This window comes from Cololabis saira, chromosome 11, assembly GCF_033807715.1.
Source record: "Cololabis saira isolate AMF1-May2022 chromosome 11, fColSai1.1, whole genome shotgun sequence".
Classification (NCBI taxonomy): Eukaryota; Metazoa; Chordata; class Actinopteri; order Beloniformes; family Belonidae; genus Cololabis; species Cololabis saira.
The window spans coordinates 21228080-21250777 of NC_084597.1; the positions used below are offsets into that span (position 1 = coordinate 21228080).

Sequence of the window (22698 nt, forward strand, 5' to 3'; positions counted from 1 at the left end):
CCAACTGAAATGTGTTGACTGAAGGCAGCTGAGCTTTGGTTCTGTGGTCCACCTCCTATGTGTCATTTTTATGGGATATTTGAACAGATTTGTTGCAAAAGTCACTGTTAACACCTGAACTTTATGAAATGGTAAACGTCTTTTTCTTTTATGACACGTTTTCAAGCTATTTTCTCACCTGAAGTGTTTTTCAAGGGGATTATCCCTTTAATGCCTGCAGACCACATCGGATAGAAAGGGTGAGTGGTAAATGTGCCTTTGATCTTTGGTCTCCATGTTTGGCTGTGGTTTAAAACTCTGTCGTTCAGAGGAAAGAAAACAAGCATGATATAAGGCTATGTCAGGCAAACAGTGTGCAACCTGCTTCAACTAATACAATATTCATGATTCCATGTTTTTGTAACCCTCCTCTCAGTGCTGCATCTCATTAAAACAGGAAAAAAATATTTTTTTAAAAAGCCTTTAAGGATTTTTATTGAAGACTTGAAAGTACAGATACCACAAAAACGCCTGAGGGCATTATTTACGTCTGCATGGCCTTCCAGCAGTATAAAAAAAAGAAAAAAAGAATATATATATATATATATATATATATATATATATATATATATATATATATATATATATATATATATATATATATATATATATATATATATATATTATATTTTTTTTTATATATTTTTTCTTTTTTTTACATATATCTCTTTGCATTCATGTGTCCTTAAGGGGTGTGGGGGTGGAGGGGTTGAACGCATACTTGAGAAATAACCACCGGGGGGCTGGTGGCCCCTGGCCTTTAAAATGTCAGCATAATGAAGTAAAAGTTTGGGAGCTTATTGAGCTCCAGGGAGACCCCCATTCACTCCGGACAGCAACCCAGCCTCAAGCCATTATCTTAGCCCAACAGTTTTGTTCATTCTTCAGGCTCTGACAGAACAGTTTGTGCTAAAATAATGAACCCCTCTCCCATGATAGACTTCCCATTTGGTCTTTTTAACTAATATTTACATTTATCACGTAGGCTACTCAGCGTGGGACAAAGTTAGAAGAATGTTTAAGGATCTCAACAGGTTGTTTTTACTTCTGTCTCTGCGATGGACATGTCTTGTTCTATTTGAAATGTTTTATAGGGAATAAATTCCCTGCGGCTTGTATATAAGGGAGGAAACATGTTGGGAGGTGTCTGCAGATTCTGGGAGTCAGGGGTTAACCCAACTGTAAAATCCTGCCAGGCAAATGTTATGATTGTCGATTTTGGGCCGCATTAAGTAGAATGTGCTTCTTCACTCGCTGCACATCTTCTTAGTAAACGCATGAATCTAAAACACGGAGTGAATTCAAAGTTTGCGTTCAGGTTGCAAACCATTTGGTTTGCTTTCAGTGAACAATGGCCAACAAAAGCCCCTGGAAGAGTGTGAGAGTATAACCCCTTTATACACTTAAGTGCCTGGACACAGTTGGAGTCGCTCCCCCCTCCCTGCTTCTCCGGGTTACCACAGGCATTGAAGTTTCAGAGGGCTGCTACGGCAGATTACTGCGCACAGCTGTTGCTGCACCGTGGAAATGAAGTTATGCCCCTTGTCAGCCCCGTTTTGTGTTCCTTCCCTCACTTCTTAAAAAGTTGCCCCTCAGTGAGGCGGCAGGGGGGAATAGGGGGAGGGAACCAAAGGACAATCCCTGTCCAGCACATCCAGAGAAAGCCAGGGGATTGGCTGACGAAAGATCTCCTCTTTGCATCATCATTCAGTGAGGCTTAAAATCCCAGCCAGCGCAGGCCCTCCCCCCCATCAACCTTCAATCATAAATCAACCCCTCCTCCAACTTTCCCACTTTTGCAAAGCCTGCCTTCCCCACGACCACCCCCCCTGAGCCTCGAATTATTGTGGGTCGCCGGGGTTTATTCACCTCACTTTGCATTTGCTAAGTTTGTTTATTTTCTTCTTTAATCAACACTATAGATATATAGTTAAAGTTTAGTAAGTTAAGTAGGACTCGAAGAGTCCTCCTGGGATTTAAAGGGACTGAAGCTACGGCTTCAGCCTACACCTTTTCGGCAAAGGAAATGTTTTTTTTTTATTACCTTTTCATCTTATTTTGTAAAAAGTGTGTACAAGCCGAAATAAAGATAAAGATTCAGATTCAGACCAGACCTGGCTATATATATATATATGAATATATATACAGCCTATATAAGTGTTATTTTTTATAGGGCTTCAAGAGGCCCTCAACTTCACCATTGTTTTTTTTTTTTCTTTGATTGATTTCGTTTTGGCTCCTACTTACATGCTTGATTCTGTCGTAGGTGATTTGAATAACTGGACAAATTATTTTCCGAGTTCCCAGATGCGAGCCAGACTATGAGGATGATTTTCCAAGTTGGAAACCCAGAAATAAAACTTTTTTACTCCGACTTCAACTCCAACACGTCTGCTACTGACATCAACAAATCAAGCGCTCAGCTCGTGTTACTGCTCATAGCAGTTCTGTTTCAGGCTGTTCCCATTCAATCGGATATGCAGAATTTAGGTAGTAATGCTTGCATTTCATTCCTGGCCATGGCGAGATAACATTATAAAACGTGACTTTGTTTCAAGTATCATTGTTTTGTTTTCCCAAATTTCCAACTGGAATGCTGTCGACTCAGGTGTGACGTCAATGCCGGGTCCATTTTCCAACTTTCGTGGCAAAGCGAAGCAACGATTAGGCTATTTAAGAGGTTTTTTGTTGCTCGTCTTTTACTGGCTGACAAACCTTTGTGGTAAAAGATATTCATAATTGTTAAACTCTTGAATATGTTATGAACAATCGTCATATTACCACTCTGCTATTTGAATAAGACATGTTTTATGGCTACAGTCCAAGCTAACCAAGCCAACCGTTTTAGTTATGTTCCTCTGCGATGGTTCCTCTGGACTCTAATTTGTACCACCGGATGGAGAGGAAACTGCCTCTTTACGCCATTAGACAGGGAAACTACAGAGCACAAGTCCCTTTCCTGTGTTTATTACCCCAAACATGCCACAAATCCCATTGCTCTTCAGGGTAGCATGGATCTGGCACCCAGCACCACGTCAGCCCCCTCCTCCGATGTTGGTGATGCCAACCAGACACCAGCTGAGCCGTCACGTACCACTCAATAACGTTTCCAACGTTAGATACATTTTTTAATATATTGTTTCTTTTTTCCACTCTGGGCAAACTCTAATGTTTGTGAGTGAAGCCCGACTCATAGTTTTATTTTCTCTCGCCGCACTTCTTTATGCAGTCTTTCACAATGTGCCATCCAGCCGTCTGTTTAGCTCAGACATGTTGAGTTCACCCCGTCGGTGGGTCGAACTGAGGTCAAGGAGCCTTCACGCCAAAAACAGATTCCATCAGAGTTGACTAATGGCTGTGGCGAGACCACCTCTTTAGACGGGTCTCAGTACGGTCGTTTTGGTGCACACCAGGGCGGGGTTGAACCACGTGAGACGCACTCAGGCCCCGAGCTCAGAGGCCAGTGTTACATTGCTTACTTCCAAACTGATCATTTCCATCTTTAGCGCCTGTGGAGAAGTTTTCGCTTCCAACATTTTCATTTTCCCTGTTGTAACCTTTTTGCACCAATCTCTCAGGGTTCTTCCAAGGAAAATCGCAAGTGAGCCAACATGGGGCTCAGTGTCTGCCCCAACTACTTCCACATACAGACTGCAAAGGTTGAGGATGTAACCACCTGGTTTAAGTCAATGTCAAGCCTGATCGGTTTTCTAATACTTCCTCCAGGACCTTAGAAGGAATGGTATTATTTAATTCCCCTACTGGTGATCAGTGTGTGATTCAAAATTAATTTCAAATAATTGATTCATCCTGAAACATAGTTTCATACTCAATACATCTGTTTTTGTCTCCTTAGTGTAACTTGGGGGACAAATTATTAGAGTCAAGTCTCCAGGGGAGCGGTTGGAAGTGAGTTATTATGAAGCCAGTTTAATGAGCTTCTGGTTCTCTGCATCATAAGCCCCAGCTGACTAGTCTCTATTTCAGAACAGGGGGGCGGGGGGACACTATATTCTTATTTTCCTCTGGTCTCAAAAGTTAATTGCAAACATTTCGAGGCAATGTATTGCCTAGAGCCCCGGGTATGACTCTCATCACTTCATTATCCTTAACAATAAAAAAAAGCATTAGTTATCAGTGGTTGAACCCCAGAGCTGCTCTTAAAGAGATGGAGGTTTATGTTCTTTCTGCTTCTCGTATCGAAGGACCAGGAAAATCCGATGCAGGATTTATTAGTGGATTGTTAAATGAGGTAAATGAGAGGTTTTAAGTCTTCTTAGAGCTAGGTCATATTGTACAATAATATGACATCTATGATGAATTGTTAACCAAAATAAGGAGTGAATTGTGCAGCGACTGCTAGCAGGACTTTTACCAGGAAATCTCACATCGCTCCTCTGGAACAGCTGTCTCCTTTTGCTCCCCCACTCATGAGACAAGTGACAGAAGCACAGCGTGAATGAAGTGCCCCCACATTGTACTGCTGCACCGTTTTGTATTTTGCATCTGCATAACAGAGGTGCCACTCGACTTTTCCTCCAATCAATGGGCTGGAGGGCTAATCTCCTCTTCTTGAAGAGCAGCATGGCTGCCATCAATGATCCCGGGACCCACTGTCACTAGTGAGGGAGAGGACGCTGCAGCTTTTTCAAAAATATTTCTGTTTATCCTCCTCTGGAGTGTTTGAAAAAACACAGGGGTCATACAACTTCGACAAGACAATCACAGTTGTACACACTGAATAGAGGTCCTGAAGTTTGACTCCATAATGTTTAAATGTCTTTGACTTAATCAACTACTCTACTATGTGCAAAATGTATTGGAATAAATGCAGCTGCTGGTCAATAAAAAAACAGAAAGTGGTTCAGATTTGAATTTTAAGGGTTTACTAAACAGACAAATTTCCAAGAATGCTGCAGAACTGTGCTCACGAATATCAAAATGTAGTAAAATCTTCACAGAAGACAAAGTAAGACAAGAAGGAACTGATGAAGATCCGTGAACTAAAATGAAACAAATAATCATTTTAAACATCATATCATTTAACATACATGTGTTTTTGGTCATTTGAGAAACATAATATCTGCAATCATTCACTATTTTTCCCCCCTTAAGCAGGACATGTCTTTATGGACAACAAACAGTGGGGAAAAACAAATTAATTAATGTTTCTTGGCTCTATTTGTGCTGCAAACGGCCCAAAAAGGAGGAGTTAAGCTGTCTTGCTGCTCTGTTTGACCATTTTTCAGGATTTCAGGAAAGAACACTTTGAACCTCATGCTAACACCCATGGTTTACGAGGACAACTGCGTTTCCATGTAAGAGCTTTTATTTACAGATGCGAGATCTGCCTTGGGGTTCCAACACATTCAAGTGGTTTACATCAACTTTGGTTTTACATGAAAGGGGTATGGGGGCTTTCACATCATGTGAAAGGGCTTTAGGCACTTACATGATCTTCCTCTATGGACATAATGTTGGAGCTCACCTTTTTTACTCATAAAATCATATAAAAATATTTTCAAGACATGATTTTATATAATAAAATACACTTAAACAGCTCATTTCAACACTGAAGTTAAGTATAACAGCTCTCATCCACAGCTTAAACGTGTTTGCTTCTTTGAGTCATTTAAGAAAATTGATTTCTTTCAAACAAGATCCTCAGATAAATTTGACAAAGACCAGAATCAGGATGTTCAATAGTGTCTGACAAGTCGGAGAGCCGCTGGAACCTTCCACAGATTGATAATCCTCCTGGTCGATGTAATCGTCCTCTGACTCCTCCTCGGCGTCTGAAAATCCGCTTCCAGCGAACCTGTCTCTGGAGTCAGAGCACAGAGTTTTCATGCTCAGTTTGATATACTCGCAAATGTTTCTTTCCGTGCCATCACACACGCACGAGTCGAGCTGCTGCGCTTTGGGGATGGAGCGCATGTTGGCGATCATCCTGCGGCAACTATCCGAGCACCTTTGCCCACCAAAAAGTTTCCTACAGTGAAACAGATAGTCCTTCATGGCCGAGCTGCAAGCCTGGTCCATCTCGCACTGCAGCCGAGCCTCGGTGCAGCCCATGGTGCTGGTGCGCGGCAGGCACGGCTCGATGGCTTGTTTGGTGGCCCTGCAGACCGGGTCCAGGGCGCAGTCGCAGTCCTCCAGAGCCGGGCCGGTCCGGGTCAGGTTGAGCTGAATCAGAGACGATATGCAGTGACTGGGACACTTCTTCCGCGACCCGCTGATGACAGATGCGCAGGCATAGAGGTACTGATCATATGCGTAACGACACTCCGACTCACCGTGGCACTTGAGGATGGCTTTCCAACACACCAGCCGATGGTTGTGGTTCGGAGATCCAAGACAGATACCGATGATCAGAATCAACACACAGCATATCAAAAACACCGCCCGCTCCATCAATATGGCACGACTTGTCATTTCATCCAAGAATGAAGAGAATATTTGCCTTTATAAACTCGTTCCATCACGACAGAGTCCCTCCTCGGTGGTTTCCCATCACGTCACAAATTTAAAGTCGACGAAGAGCCACAATGCCGTGCGCAACTGCGCACCGAGGATGGCCACAAGGAGAAAATCATGATGAGATCTTAAAAAAGTTTCACAGTGGAAACAAAGCTCCAGTCAGTTGGAGGTGAATCAAAAGAAAGCGGAGGTGGACTTCAGCAAGAAGGCTCGAAACACGTATTCTTCCTTCCGAACTTCTCAGGAGAACCTTATTGGCAGAGTCACTCATGCAGTCCGTCTGCTCTCCCACATCCAGCCCGACAGCACTGGCTGGGAGGTGCGCGCTGCGCTCAGAGGGCTGATCAGTCCCTCCTCGTCTGATTGGTCCACTCAACTGTCTTTGCCTTCACACGCGGACTGTGACGTAGAAACGAAGTGATGCAGACACATTTTTTTTTTATTTTCATTTTATTCTTTATTTCATTCAAAAAACAAAACAATTTAATACAAACACAAATACAAATGTTCCTAACTTATGAATGAAAAGGGAGCAGAAAGAAGAAGAATCTTATCTGATCTGCCCCTTTCACAAATAACATAAATTAATAATAATAAAAATAAAAATAAAAAATAAAAAAAAACAACTAAGTGAATAAAAACAACTAAAATAATATTAAAATAACATTAAATAAAATTACCACCGCCTACGGGTATGTCAATCAAACTCAACATTTTCGTTATATTTCCTTAACATACAGGCTTTAATTGTTCTTTTGAATGTAATGTTTGATTTGGATTCTTTGTTTTCTTTGTTCAGATTGTTCCATAAATTGATTCCTTTCACAGAAACACAACGTTCCATCAACATTCTGATGCCGAAGGGCTTTTTATTTCACCACTGAGGAGAGAGGGTTTGACAAAGATTTCAGATCCATTTAATCAGTCTGTTCTCACGTGGCCCATGCGCCATCCTCACTGCGGACTGATAGAACATGTTTGTGAAGGTCTCTCTCTCTCTCTCTCTCTCTCTCTCTCTCTCTCTCCCCCCCCCCCCCCCCCCCTCTATCTTTAAAGTGCAATCACATGTTCAGATGCACGTAGAAAAAGAAGCATGCTTCATGTTCTTCATGCCTGACACGAAAGGTAAAGAAACATTTCCTGTTATTTGTTAGTTTCTGATTTTATTTGTTTGCATCTTATCAGTATTTTGGTAAAATTACATGTAAAAGTCTTGGGTGGCTCCCCACAAGCTTCTCCCAGTACAATGGTGGACAGCACTGATGGAGCTGAGACATTTTTTTTTATTTATTCATTTGTATTATTTGCATTGATTAATTAAATCAGTTAAATAGCATTTCAATGGCTGCTCCATCAGTTAAAGGTAAACGATGCGATCACACCACTCCTGACCATCATATTACAAAAAGGTCACGTCAGTCCCAAAAATAAAACACATCTTATAGTATGCCTTTTATATAACTCATTGTTTGGTTTTACTTATTTGCTTCTTTTTTTCTTCTGGATGTAAATGCACAGCTCCCATCTTTTGTTTCCTGCTAAAACACACAAAAGGTCTGAAGAGTATAGCTACTAACAACAACATAGTTCAGAAAGGTTTTTTAATCAAATATGATTCAGCCTGAAGTAGACCTGGCCTTCATGGAGCTATAGCTCCCAAACGAGCCTGTATTCTCCCAAATCCTGTCTATGAGTATTTCATGGACCCTTCTTGCTGCTGCTGCTCGTCTCCTCCTCCTCAGAAGAAGAACTAAAGCCAGGGCTTTTCTTTGAAGTAGGGACAGATGCATTTTGCAAACCGAGCTGTAGCCACTGTACGTCCGGAAAAACTTTTTTTTCGGTCGCCAAGCAACTTGCAACAAATAGGCCTATGTACGCGATGCGCGCAGGCGCGCCCTGCTCTGCTCCCTGCTCTGCGCCCACCTTGCGCCGTCTCTGCACCGAGTCTGGGCCCATCCCGGCGGTGTGCGCGGCGCAAACCGCGTTCTAGCTAAAAGCCGCTTTGCGCCGTCTTGCGCCCTTGCTGCAACCCGGCGGCAACCCGGCGGCAACCCGGTGCCGTGCGCCCACTTGCGCCCTATGCCGCCGCGCAAACTCAGCGGCGTGCACCCTGTTGCGCGCCGCCGAGCCTGGCGCAAAGCCCTGCACCCTTGCGCGGCGACAGCACATACACAATGAATGGGAAAGCCGGCAGCGGCTGCCGCTGTGCGCCTTCTATGTGAAAACCGCTTATATCAGACTCGATACGCAGGAATACGTTCCTAATATATTCCCGCGCATGGATTCCAGGTATATGGAGTTATAGTCCTGGAAAAGTACCAGAGGCTTTTGCGTTAGAAAAAAGGAGAAAAGCTAATTTTACGTTGTCTTTACTGCTGATTCTGTACAAACGTAAGCAAATGGCAGTGTACAGTCCAGTATTTTAACATTTGCTAAAGGGTATTTCCTGTTTTCTAATAATACTGATGAGAAAGAAATCTGAAGGAGTATAACGACTGCAGGCACATGTAAACAAGCATGACGCTTGACAGGGCACAAATGAAGATTATTGGCGCTTTTGTGGCCTCAAGTGGACCAGAACAAGCAGAACAAAATCAGGTAGTACTTATAATTCTGTTCTTCTGAACCTGTCACATCACTAAGCTGTTACCACAAAGATCTGGCAGCTCTTGGACCCTTAATTCCAATTAGTGAGATTAGAGAAGACTCAAAACAAGTACAGGAGGAGTTTCTTAGTAAAACAACCTTAACCCCCCCACCTCCATCTTATCCAGTTGGCATTCCAGTCCAACAGTCTGACTGCAGACTCAGTTAAAAGCAACTTCAAAGTGGAGTTCAGAAACAGCCCGAGTGGTGATCTGCTCCAGAGTCTCGACAAAAGAGCCAGACGTCATCCCCCCAGACCGCTGAGACCAAAATCAGAACTTATGAGAACAGAAACAGTGCCATGTTATTGCTGAAATGCAGCAATCCTGCATATTGTTGCCTTGTGTGCAAAATTAGGGAGCCTACAGTTTGCCAAAAACCCTCTCAAAGTTTTCTTTTCAACAACTGACACAACACACCCTGGCCACAGTTTTGTTTGACTCTTTAGAGGGAGTTTATAATACATAGCAGAACCAAAGTCCAATGGAAGGCGGCCAGATAAGAACAACTGAGAGTCAGAGCCAGCAGCTCTGATGTTGGCTTCGGCCACAACTAAATCACACCCACTCCCAGTCTGCTCCGCTTTAAACATGACACCCGTGCTCTCTTCTATCTATTTCAAACAAATACGCTGCCCCCAGATACATGCGGTTGCCCATGGCGACTCGCACGTAATAGCGTTTCCAGAATTGGAATGTGGTTCCCCAGAGCAGATTTGCAAATACTCATGCAGACAGACATGCTCCTCAGTTTGTCTCCACTGCTGTCAGAAGTCATTACACACAAGCCGCACTGCCAGAGCAGCCCGCTGCTCTTTGAATTGAAGAGCGTCCAAGCTCAGAGAGAGGCAGGAAGGGGGAGATGGGAAGCAGGAAGGGCAGGCAATAATAAATAACCGCCAATGGCTTCTCTCTGCATTTTTTCATGTTTCTTTGGCCGGTGAAAACTTCTCAGATGTCAGTTTCATTCTTTCAAAATTGTGAAAACAAGAAAACAGGGTCAGGTCTTTGTTGGCCCGTATGTATCTGCGAGACACACCGTCTTACTATTCTAGATTTAAATGATTTACGTTAAAGTGATTAAAAGAACAGTCCAGCAATATACATGTAGACTTTACTTAGAGAGTCAAATAATGTTAATGCAAGCAGTTTTGAGTGAGAACTGAATGTGCGTTTGTTTTGAAGCTACAGCAAAAGAAAGGGGTATTTCAAGTCTCTGGCAAGACTCAAAGTCATTCCACTTAAAGGGGACCGTTTATGAAAAACATGTTTTTTCTTGCTTTAACATATATAAAGTGGTCTCCCCTCAGCCTGCCAACTCAGAGAAGAAGGAAAGCAACCAAATTCTGCAGTGTCTGTACAGCCGCCCGGATGAGCCATCCAGTGTCATGTGACTTCTACGAGCCATTCAGATTCGGCGCATTTTCGTTACGTAACCAAAATGCAAACCACGCCCACAACTATAAAAACGTGTAACTGCATGCGAGCGTCCGACTATCGCGTAACACTGCGTGACATCGGACGCTCTCTGTCCATCTCCCTCCAGCCAGCTGCCACTTTATTGAGGTTTTTGTAATGAAATGAGGAGGTATCATAGAGATAACTTCTCATTTCAACTAACTGGATCAGACGTTCCTCAGCCGTTCCTGACTGTTTCCTACAGCGCTTTCAACCGGCTTTCAACGCGAGCGGCAGGAAGAGAATAGAAGCAGGGCGTCCGACATGTTCAGCTCAAAATGGCGCGCCGCATCATGGCGCGCCGCATCACGTCGCGCTGCGCAGCGCTGCGTCGCTGCGGACTGTTAGGACAGCCCAATAGAAAATAAAGCAATGGAATTAATTTTGTCAGTGACGCTCGCTCGCATCACATGCAGTTATGACACGGTGTAAATAACTCTTCCGCCATTTCTTCGTAGCGGTGTATCGCGTCATTCAGGCAGCCAATCAACACAGTGCCTCATTCCCATAGCCACCCTGCCCACTCAGAATCCAGCATAGAGAAGGAGGTTAGAGAATGGGAAGCTGCAGACATGGCTCAGAGGCTGAATTTCTAATTTTTTTTAGCAAAAGAAATCAAAAGCTTGTTTTTAAGACATTCAAGGCCTGTTTAAAATAGACATTAGATGCCATAATAGGTCCCCTTTAGGTGACAGTGTGGACGGGGTCCTTACAGACAAACAGAGGTCATTTGAAGTCCGTATGTGTACAGGAAGTGTTTAAAAAGGAGTGTTTATAAAGGCATCTCCATCCAGTGGCTGTCATCTCGTCATTAGGGGTACATCTATACGTCAATTTTACGGTGAACAATTTCATTACAGTGACGCAAAATGAAAATATGGAAACATGTAATCCTCAACAACACATTTAGCCTTTTGTACTCTATTTTTTATTTTATTTTAGGAATAGATCATTCTTCAATCGACTCTCTTGATAGCTGGTTCTCAACTCAGGATCCACCATCAGCCTTCAGCGACGAGCGAAGACCCAAATCAAGGGAAAGTTGTCCAATTTGTTTTCATGAAAAGATGGTGTTGTTTAGAAAATTGACCCTCTCCCCTAAATCCAAACCGTGGCTAACTCTATGATTCTGACAAACATCAAACCACCATCCAGTTAATTGATGTCATATTGTATCACGATGAAACTTCACTTGTCCATACTTGTTCTGAGTCCATACACGTCTGGCACCAACGTTCGCTATTCAGAGATGAGCTTATCGGAGGCTAAACTGTAGCCTACTGTCGAGGTCGAATTTGACCCGTTCTGACTGTTAAAAGCAGCAAAAGTACCCTAAACAACATTCTGTTAGCCTGAAATTAATTATTTTGAAATGCTATACTTTTATTTGAGTGCTACAAATTTTTGCACAATGAGACTGTTTTGTGTCTGTTTAGATGGATTTTAGATCGTTGCAATAAAATGTAAAAAAAACAACAACATTTCAAATCAATATAAAATAAATCTAAATCTACAGTAAATCTATGGCTTTTATGTTTGTATGTTGTTTGAAAAACAGGACCTGATACTGTGGGATCAGGGTTGTGGGTTCAGGGTTCAGGGCTGTTTTTCTTCAAAAGGTAGTGATGTAGAACATAGATAACAACATAAGTCTGACTTTCTTAATATTTACTTTGGATTAATTATACATTTATTATTTTAATTTATGCTACTTAGACAATCTAAATAGATCTTTAATTCAAAACATTGACGAAAAAGTCCAGATAAGGACATTCTTGGTCTGGATTAAAATTGAGCCAAGGTATAAAGTTCTGGTATGTACGGGTCAGATATCAGTTTATTCTGGCATAGCTCCTTGCTCCTTGCTCCCTGCGTTGACATCCAGATACAGTATATTCTAACTTAAAACTGCTTTAAAGCAGCACAATGTAACTTTCAGCTTTTGTTGAGTTTGGCGGCTCCTTTGGACAAAAGCGGTAGTGCTTTACCAGTAGTGTGGAAGGGTTCCTACCATCCACCTCAAAGTTAGGTTAGTGCCAGTGAAGGCGATACAGACCCCTCAGACCATGACAGAGGTGTCATTAAACCTGTTGTAAGTTGATGTACCATCACAATGACTCTGAATATTATATTAAGGTGGAAAAGTTACATTGTGCTGCTTTAAGTCATATCGTTTTAATCCTTAATGAAAGTCTACATTCCTGACATAGAAGTGGTGGTGGGACCTCTTTAACAATCGGTGAGACAGACTACAATACACTAAGGGGGTGCAGAGTGTCTCAAAATGTGACTCAAAGCGATTCAGACTAAACCCCCACAGGAGTTTGGACTGAGAAAGGGGTGTTCAGACATGTCGGCGTGCTGCCTGTGCTCGCAGTCCAGATTCCAGCACGCTCCATCTCCATATCACACCAGAGATGCTTCAGGATGATACCACACGTCTGAAGACGGAGCGAACACCCCCGTGCAGCACAACAGGAAAGCGATTGACATAGTTTGCAGGGAACAGCACTCCGAATTCAAATATGATTCATTTTGGCAGTAAACTGATGTATATACAGATAGTTACAATAGTCCAAACCAAGCGTCTTGACCAAGATACGACGCGAGGCTGAACAGATAAGCCGTTGCCGTTATTATTTCCTGCACTGGCATCCCATCAGAGAGACTCCCGCACGATGACGTCAAAAGATGTGACGCTAACATGTTTTCTTGGTTTCCAGCGACTTTGGAAAATGGACTGTGTGATCCTGGGGATCCTGGGGGGGGACTCAGGCTTGGTGGATAATGATAATATAAAGCCACACACATTTGCCCTGAGGTAACTCCACTGAGGGTATCTGTGTCAAGAGAAGCAGGGGAGCACAGCTATACTGAGGAAAATAGAAAAATAAAGAAAAAAAGACCTCATAGCAGACAGCACTTTTAGTTTTTCTTTGAAACATGACCTCCTCTCTCCAAGAGAAAATAGCTGGGGACAGATATGCAACCACAGCCGCAACACAGGGAGTCGTTGTTCCCTAAATAAAGACCTTTTGAAGAAAAGATGGAAAGTTCAGCATCTAAGATCTGAGGAGAAAGGGAATGTGTAGTGTCTGAAGACTTCTCAGGAGGCGCATTTACCGGCGATGAATATGCCTAAATCAGCTGTATCATGCTGCTGGCTACACTTTAATCATGTGTAATAACTTTTTTTTTATTTCTGTGGCCCCATAAACCTCCATGCGGCACTGAAATGACTGCGTATGTGAACCGCAGTGGTTGCTATTGTTGGATCGCTGTGGTTGCTGACAAGCAAACTGGATCTGGTTGTCAATCAGAGACGGTCCTTCTGGCATGTCGGACGTGTAATGATAATAGTGCCAGAACTGAAAATTATTTCTGGTGACAATGGGTGAGGAAAACAATACCGCCCCAATACGTTTCCATTGAGTTCAGCATTTAAGCCGACTTAGCGTAACAGAAGCCCAGCTACAGCTCACAAATCATCACCTCTTGTCGTGTTTGTTGCATTTAAACGCAACAATGATGTTGGAGTTCCCGGTCTGCGAGAGTCCTCAGAAACGTACACTGAGCCCTGGAACCAAAACTAGTTGATCCAGAAGCTGAAACCTTGGCTGCCAGCACCAAGCAGACCCTTTTTTATGAACTAATTGTCCCATTTGCCTTTGCACGCTGCATCAGTCTGATGGTTTGTACTTGTTTTAACCATCTGTAGTCTCAATGTAATGTCTTAAAGGTGCAATTTGCATTAAAAAACTGTCTAGAGTGACAAAAGTGAGTTAATTCAGTTTAACTTTGATATATAACATTTTGGTTCTTATCTATGAGGCCTGTAGTTTTGGCCAGAACAGATACCAAGTCATGTTTGTAAGGAATGTTGTGGTTACCTTTCAGATGAGGTTGTAATCAGTGACAGTAACCAGACGCCTGCATTTAATCCAAACACACCTCCCCGTCCCAGGAGCTACACCAGCTGCGGTCGGGTCTTGTTTTCCCATATTTGGTACCAAGGAATATGTCGAAATGATTTGAGGTGGCTTTTTTTTCTCCAGTCACAAACAACACAACTATGTCCCGGTTGTGTTTGAATCACCATAAAGAAAGGGACAAAAAAAAAATGTTAGGTTTTTTTTTTGTCACATATTTGATTATTCGATGATTTCGCCTCTCAACCTTCTTCGTGGTTTCTTCAGTCGGAGTTGGATTCAGTAAAGTTATGTCAGTTTTGCTTCTCACACTGTAGTAGTCAGAAAATCTGAACCGCTAATCAGATTTCAGTGTTCACATCGCCCTGAAAATATCCCGTCAAGAAAGAAAGAAAGAAAGAAAGAAAGAAAGAAAGAAAGAAAGAAAGAAAGAAAGAAAGAAAGAAAGAAAGAAAGAAAGAAAGAAAGAAAGAAAGAAAGAAAGAAAGAAAGAAAGAAAGAAAGAAAGAAAGAAAAAAATGTTCCTTTTCTGAATATTTGGATCAGCATTCAGCTCCAGTCAGGGTGGTCTGAGACAAACAGAGTTTAAGTTACTTTAAACACAAACCTTCTGGGTCTGTGAAGCGTCACCAACCAGAGAGAAGCCAGACAGGTCAGGTAAACAAGAAGCTTCAGGTGCAACATCGTCATCCTCTGTCAAGACTAGAAGAAATAGATAAAGAAAAAGTATACGGTTGTGCATATAATGTATTTAAGGTTATTGGTGTTGGCAGAAAGGATCTCATGTAGCGGTATCATTTGGTCCCATTTCTGGTTTTGGTGTCAGTTTTGGCTGGAAGAGGGCATGTGTCGATGATGCTGACGAAGCTGTCCAGGGATGAGTCCAGATTCTGCCTTTGGTGGCTGAATTGCAGGGTCAAAGTGTGGAGAAGACGCGGAGAGAGCCACGTTGGTGGAGGAGGTGTGGTGGTTAACAGAACCTGTCTGGACACAGCTGGATGTCAGTTGGACAGTCTGGGCCTACAGCAGGATACAACAGGTACTGACTGGTGTTTAGGAGAACATTCACATAAAACACTGATCTGGTAACAAAATTGAACAGAAAAGTGTTTAGAAATGATATTTGTACGGATTAAATGCAGGGTTACCAGTGATCACCTGATTTTGATTTTGATGAAGCTTATGATCAGGTGGAAATGATCACATTTTTTTTCTTATTTCAGTAAATCGCATGATTTAATCAATGGTTATAAAGTTTTTCTGTTAACAATTACAGTTTATGTCAAGTGGGGAGTAGGTGTTACCTTAAACCGAGAGTAGCAGTAGCTCGTGAGCTGATGTCAGTGTTGCCAGTGATGTCACTTTGTTGCTATATTTGGAAACTTTTCAGACCCCTTTTGCGATATTTTTTCAGAAAAAGCTACGAATTACAGATCTGGTGAATCTTTCAGGTGTCCTTGAAGACTTTTATAGACTGAGTTGAAGGCTTGCATTGTCCACACTCTTCTCAGCGAGCAGCCCGTGCTGACGTAGGCCTCTCCCCTATACCAAATCGCCCTGTAGCAGCTTAGGGCCCCAGCAGCCTCTCTCGGCTGCAGTCACAGCAGGAGGCATTCACCCCTCTGAGTCCGGACCCCGAACAAATCGCACATCTGCAATTCCACAGCTTGCTGATCTTGCGCTGGACCAGTCTCATTAAAATAAATCATAGTATCATTTATATATAATTTCAATTCAAGTAATGATTAGAATGAATAATCAATGGGGACTGCAGTGGCCTATAGTCAGGACAGAGAAGCAGCGTTGAAATCGTGACATTAAAAAGAAAGAACTGAAAAAATAAAGTTCATTTGTAGTTCTAAACATATTCAGAGTGTTTTTACTCCCTTTTTTTATCTCACAGTTGATTTTAAACATCATAGTCAAATAGTGACCCAGCTAAATGAAGCAAAATCAAACACTTCTTTACGTTATCCATATCCCAAAAGAATGTTATCTCAAATCAAGCTCATGCATGAGCGTACTATACATAAAAGTGCACACACACACACACACACACGCACACGCACACGCGCACACGCACACGCACACGCACGCACACACACACACACACACACACACACACACACACACACACACACACACAGACACACACACACACACACACACAGACACACACACACACACACACACACACACACACACACACATACATACACACACACACACACATAGAGTCACCACACACAGTAGCAAGGGAAAAATAAACATGCTGACTTTTGCTTTCCCAGCAAATCTAAATATTGACTCTGTAGTCTGTAATCATACAGCGTCTGAACTAAATTGGAATAAACAAGTGTGTGTGAAACGTGTGAGTGTTTGTGGCTCTTAAACGCTGACACTGACACATTCACAAAGGAAGTGGCTCTGCTTCTACCGAACACCAGACGTCAGACGACATATTCCACTGAGCACGCCGGCACTGCAGGAAGGATTTTTGGATATAGAAAGGCAGCAAACATCTGCTCTCAGTTGAAATAACTCGACTTTACATGACTCATGTTATCAGCTTGCATCTAAAGACTGAAAAAGGAGGGTTTCATTATACTTCTGAACTGTAATGCCAAGTTTCCAAATTACATCAACTTTTTTTTCCATATTTCCTGACTGGGAATTGCAATTAAAGGCTCCCATAAGAGCTTATTTTCTTGATAAGCTTTGTTGACTGATGGAGGCTCTTCTGCTGTCGTTGTGTTGGGTCATTTTATTTCTCTTGGTGAGTCCTTAGCGTACATTAGTGCTGCTCCAAAGTTAAAATGTTTTTGGCGTCCTTTGTCTTCCTTTACTTTATCGTAGAAATCCCCTGGAGCCAAGACCGGAACAATAAAGATGTTTGAAAGAAACACATACATTGGACGCTTCAATAACATTGATGTTCATCTATTTTTTTTCTTTTTAGTTATATTTGAGTTTTGTGTTTTTAATGAATGGAGATACAGATTAATACCAAGCATAAATATGACACTCCATTTATGTAAATAAATAGATGATCAAGCTAATGGAATCAATAGATGTGGTTTAAAACTGGGCTATGGTATAAATCCTGAATCAAATAAATCATACAGACACAATGTACAGCTGATGTACAACAATCATCTTTAGATGAAAAAAAGCTGTTTTAGACCGTATTTGGCACTGTACAGTTCAACAGCCACACTTTGACACAAGTTTGACATTTCCCACTTCCACATACTACCAAGTACGGTCTAAAACAGCTTTTTAAACAGAAATGTGTCACTAGTATCCGTTTTTTCCACTGCCAATCACGTGAATATACAGTGTTGAATCACACTTCTACTGATAACTTCTGCAACCTACGTTTCCTGAAGGCAACATAACTGAGGAACGTCCCTCGCCTTCTCTGTTCTGCTGTCACTCATGATGCCACGCCCCTCTCAGTTGATGCCACGCCCCCCACGCCAAAAGTCTGAAACTGAAAAAAAAATTTGAAACTGAAAAAAAAACATCTGAAACAAAAAAAAAGATTTGAAACTGAAATAAAAAGATCTGGTACCAAAAAAAAAAAATTGAAACTGTAAAAAAGAATTTTCAGGTTCAAATTTTATTTTCAAATTAGCAAAACGTTTGGCCTTTATTTGACTCCATACATCCCAAGTAGATCATCCCACACTTGAAATTAAGATGTTTTGACAGAATTGATAAGAATGAATGTGAAGTGATATTAATTGTAAGTGTATGTTAGTATGGGCCTGGTGTGCCAACCTAAAAAGGCTAACTTTGATTGACATAAGGAAGGAGTCTTCACAGGCTGGTTCATTCAGTTACAACATGACACAGCGCAGTATGAAGATAAAGAGGCTTCAGAAACTCCTCAGAAAACCCACGGGGGCTGTCACGGAGGGTTTCAGTAATCATACAGTTGCTGGTTCTGACACGTAAACTTTGTTGTGATGTGCTGCCCCCGTGTGGTCAGAAGTGGTATTGCTGCATACGAGATAGTTCATGAGGATGCCCTTCTTTGTCGGAAGAAGGAGCGAGGGAGGGAGAAACTACTTCTAATTCCTGCCATAAGGAGCTTAAGTTTAGATGTTTTTTTTATGTTAAAGGATGTGAAATGTCATTATTTACAAATCAAATATAATAGAGTTTTGTCTAAAGTTTTCTTCACCACAGTCTGAAAGGACGGCATTGTTCATGGATGAAAATGGGAAAGGCTACTCAACTTAAATGAAAACCAGGGCACATATCTTGCTTATGGTTTTCTCTCCCACATAATTCACATAAAACAGATCTCACCCTTACACAGAACACAGGCATCATTTATCTTTCTTTATTTAAAAAATACAGGGTAACTCTCTTCAAATTGCACAATGCAACAAGATGGAATTAGTACAGAGTGAGGCGAAGTTCATAGATCCCCCGAAGCTCTTGGTTCGTACAACAGTGCGGCAGAGGGAAATGGGTGGAGACTCCTGGTAGGTCTGCCACTTCTGATTTATTCTTCTCACCACCAGACCTGCTGAATTGGAGGAAGCCAAGATAATACAGTATTTGTTTTTATATTCCAGTGTTTATGTTAATAATGCATGCGTCACAATATAGACGTCTGCCCTTGGGGTGAACATGCTCAGATGTCCACTCCTGGATACATTTGCAACTACCGTACATTCAATGTTTTCTACATGTAAATAATCATTTTCACTTTCACTTTTTTCATAGACTCTAGATTGTTTGGAAATGGCTTTATAACAATTCCCAGATTGATGGGCAGCAAGAATGGTTTCTTTAAAATCATTGGTGATGTCTTTCCTCCTCAGTATTTTGCTAATACACACCTGAACGCTCCAAACCAGGACGAAATGGCCAGAACGTTGACTTTTACAGAGCAGCTCACACTTATTTCCTATGTAATCAGCACACCTATACTTAGTTTGTCACACCCTCCTTCAAGCATTTCAGCTACGTTTTTGACGCTGTAATATTTCACATGTCATAATTCATCTGAAGTTACATATTTCAGCAATTTTATGAGTCGACATAGATCAGAAGTAATCTCATTTTCATATGATTGCAAGTATAAAGGGCTAAGAACCTCATTTTTTATGCTTCTTGCAGATGGAAAGGTATTCTTGCACGTCATCAGGGGATCCCAGGACAACTGGCACTCTCTGGTGGATGGTGGTGGGCTGGATGTCCAAAACGTTTTCCGATCCAGTGGTGGCCATGCCTCCGGCCTGCTCCATGATGAATGCCATTGGGTTGCATTCATAAAGCAACCTCAGCTGAAAAGCAGAAAATAATTTATAAGTGTCATGCAGAACCTGATAAATGGATAATGGGAAGGAAAAAAAAATTACCTAAAACTAATTTGAATACTCTCCTCACCTTTCCTTTTGGACTCTTGACATTAGCAGGATATAAAAAGATGCCTCCGTACACCAGAGTTCGATGAACGTCTGCTACCATTGAACCAACATACCGACTGCCGTATGGAGCAGAACCATCCTGGATCAAATTAAACATTAAGAATTAGCCCACAAATCTTTATATAGTCATTCACACAGTTAAGACGTCATTGTAAGAAAAAACAGGCATTGAAGTGGTTTTACCTCTGGGTATTTCTTCTTCTGAATGTACTCAGTCACATCTGGGTAAAAATGCTGGGCATATCCTTCATTCAAGCTGTAGATCTTTCCCTTCTTCTTAATCCTCACATTTGGATCGACCATGATGAACTCACCAATTGACTGAAAGAAAACAGGAAATGCAGTTCAGTGAAACACCAAGCCCAAGTCTCCACCACCATTTTCGGTAAAATCCTCGTCTTACAGGGTCAAGCATGAAGCCATTCACTCCCTGGCCAGTGGAGAGGACCATCATGGTGGCGCTGCCATAGAGAGCATAACCAGCAGCGACAATGTTTCGGCCCGGCTGGAGGGCATCCTTCTCAGATGGCTCCCCACCCGAGGTCTGAGGAAATGTGGAGAAGTATAATAGATTAAGAAGGAATTTTAGAAACCAAGGAGGTGCCACATGCACCCAGAAAATCTGGAGAAAGGGATTTCATTTTAACAAAAGTGTAACCTTGTAACCCAGTTCTATGTCGACACAAATGTAACTGGAATTGCTTATCGAATAAGTTTCAGATAAGTCAAAAGATCACAAACCATCAACTGAGGTTTTTTGTTGATATCTATTAGTTAAGTTAAAAACTTTTGTTTGAGGGAAGCTTTCTCAACATCTCAATGCAGTTTTATTCATAAAGCAATTAAAACATGTAAAAAATATACAGACTGGTTTTAAAACTGGTTTTTGACCATGCCAGAGATTACAGGTTTTTATTCGTAGCTTTACAGCTATGAATAAAAATGATCAATGGCCAGGTGTGATAACGTCAAATGTATTTGAAAAAGCATGTGGTGTCAGTTTAACTGACTTTTTTGTAGATAGCAAAGATCGTTCCGATGGAGACGAGACAGTCGATGTTGGAGGAACCATCTAATGGATCAAAGCACACAATGTATTTCCCCTGTAGATGAAATAAGAAAACATTAACGGAATACAAACAAGAAAAAAAACTGAGCCTAATCAGGTAAAAATGACTGCGGAGGTACACATACTTGCTTATCTGGCTCCACAATGATGGCTCTTTCATCTTCCTCTGAGACCAACACACAGGATGAGAAAGAGGACTTGATCATGTTGACGACCAGATCATTGGACAGGACATCCAGCTTCTTTACCTGGTCCCCCGTCACGTTGGTGCTTCCAGCAATGCCATAACTGCACAAAGAGGAAAGAGATCCAGAGTTTCCTTTCATTCTAACACCAACTGGAAAACACACTTGAGAAAATGTGATCTGAGTAAAAACATTTCTGCAATAATAAGGTCTGAAAAGACGTTGATCTCCTTCTTTACCTCTGCCCTGGCGGCAGCAGGGGCGAGGGGGGGCAGTTTACCTTTGGCCAGGGCCTCAGTTAGAACAACATGTTGATTTTCATGCCACAGTTGCACCACAGTTCATCTATTTATTTTTAAATAACAATTTTAAACCATACCTATTGATAATATTCAAATCAGATCACAGATTGATAGATTATGAATGTTTAAACTAGTAACAGTAAATAATTTATCTGTGATCTCCTTAATAGATGCACTAACATTTTTTGCACTCAATTTAAATTAAATAAAGAGGAACTCACAGATTAGCGATCCCGGCTTTCCTGACCGCGGTAGAGATGGCTTTGACAGCTGTGCAGATGGAGTTGAGCAGGTTGGTGAGCTCACCTGTTCCCTGGGCCTTTCTGCCCTCCTCCAGGACAAACCTGGTGAGGGTCAGCACGTCGGTGTCGAAGGCTGCTGTATCGGACATGTTTGCTTGCAGGTGCAGGCCTGGGACCCAGTGCTGTAAAAGGACAGAGCTCAGTGTCGGCAAAGTTAAAAAGTGAACTGTAGAACAGGGGCGACGGGGGTGTGCAGCTCTTCCAACCAATCAGAAGCGTCCCTTCTGACAGTGAGGGGCTGATTATATTGTGTCTGTGACTGCGGGTCCGAAAGAACAAAGTTCAACCATGGAGTGCATGTTTTCTTGCTTCAGAGTAACAATAGTGATTCAATCACTGACTGAGTTAATTTCTGTGGAATACTGTCTACCTGTCCAAGGTGTACGACCTCCTTTTGCTTTTCCTTGATTGTGAAAAGGCAGGTAGATAAGGCATGAATGTATAGCTTGCTGGAGTTAATCTTAATGAATTTTGATCAGCTGTTACCATCTCAGTGCTTATCTTGACTCCCGACTCAAAGGGCTCGAACATGCCTTTGCTGCATGATCCTGAGGCAGCACGTAACGTTCAGAACATAATGCTCACCGTCCATGCATACCCTGCCCACTTTTATAGGATTTTCTTTATTATAAATCCACTTATTTCACAGTTACTTTTACAACATTATAAACAGTGGTTTTAAAAGGAAATGTTTTTATGTTTTCTCTTCTTTTCTGTGCACACTGTTCTTAGTGAAAGGTTGTCCTGTGTTGCACAAACGTGAGATGATAAAAGGACTTTGTGTTGTTCGTGAAGAGGTCTGACCAACTGGGGCTCTCAGGGGATGTGTTTCGCAACACAAA

General features: G+C 41.9%; 2 protein-coding genes across 3 annotated transcripts; both read right to left on the reverse strand.

The window, feature by feature from the left end:
* Positions 1-4925: 4925 nt before the first annotated feature.
* On the reverse strand, positions 4926-6818 carry gas1b (growth arrest-specific 1b). Its single transcript, XM_061733342.1, has one exon. It carries the CDS (start codon positions 6472-6474, stop codon positions 5704-5706), a length of 771 nt encoding a protein of 256 aa, XP_061589326.1. The 5' UTR covers positions 6475-6818; the 3' UTR covers positions 4926-5703.
* A 12068-nt stretch (positions 6819-18886) lies between these two features.
* On the reverse strand, positions 18887-22044 carry LOC133455103 (fructose-1,6-bisphosphatase 1-like). Of its 2 annotated transcripts, none has more exons than XM_061733974.1 (8): positions 21776-22044; positions 21193-21355; positions 21009-21101; positions 20402-20542; positions 20182-20319; positions 19958-20077; positions 19665-19854; positions 18887-19088 (listed from the first exon to the last, which is right to left on the reverse strand). In XM_061733974.1, exons 1-7 carry the CDS (start codon positions 21943-21945, stop codon positions 19666-19668), a joined length of 1014 nt encoding a protein of 337 aa, XP_061589958.1. In that variant the 5' UTR covers positions 21946-22044; the 3' UTR covers positions 18887-19088; position 19665. The 2 variants fall into 2 exon arrangements, with proteins under 2 accessions (XP_061589958.1, XP_061589957.1); XM_061733973.1 differs by having other exon boundaries at positions 18887-19091; positions 21776-22035.
* Between the last annotated feature and the right edge of the window lie 654 nt (positions 22045-22698).

Excerpts from the sequence above, each read along its gene's own strand:
- gas1b (XM_061733342.1), bottom strand. The coding sequence starts at position 6,474 with ATGACAAGTCGTGCCATATTGATGGAGCGGGCGGTGTTTTTGATATGC.
- LOC133455103 (XM_061733974.1), bottom strand. The coding sequence starts at position 21,945 with ATGTCCGATACAGCAGCCTTCGACACCGACGTGCTGACCCTCACCAGG. Across the intron at positions 21,102-21,192 it reads TTGTGGAGCCAGATAAGCAA|GGGAAATACATTGTGTGCTT; the intron begins GTATGTGTACCT and ends TTTCATCTACAG. Across the intron at positions 20,320-20,401 it reads ATGGCTTCATGCTTGACCCT|TCAATTGGTGAGTTCATCAT; the intron begins GTAAGACGAGGA and ends GTTTTCTTTCAG.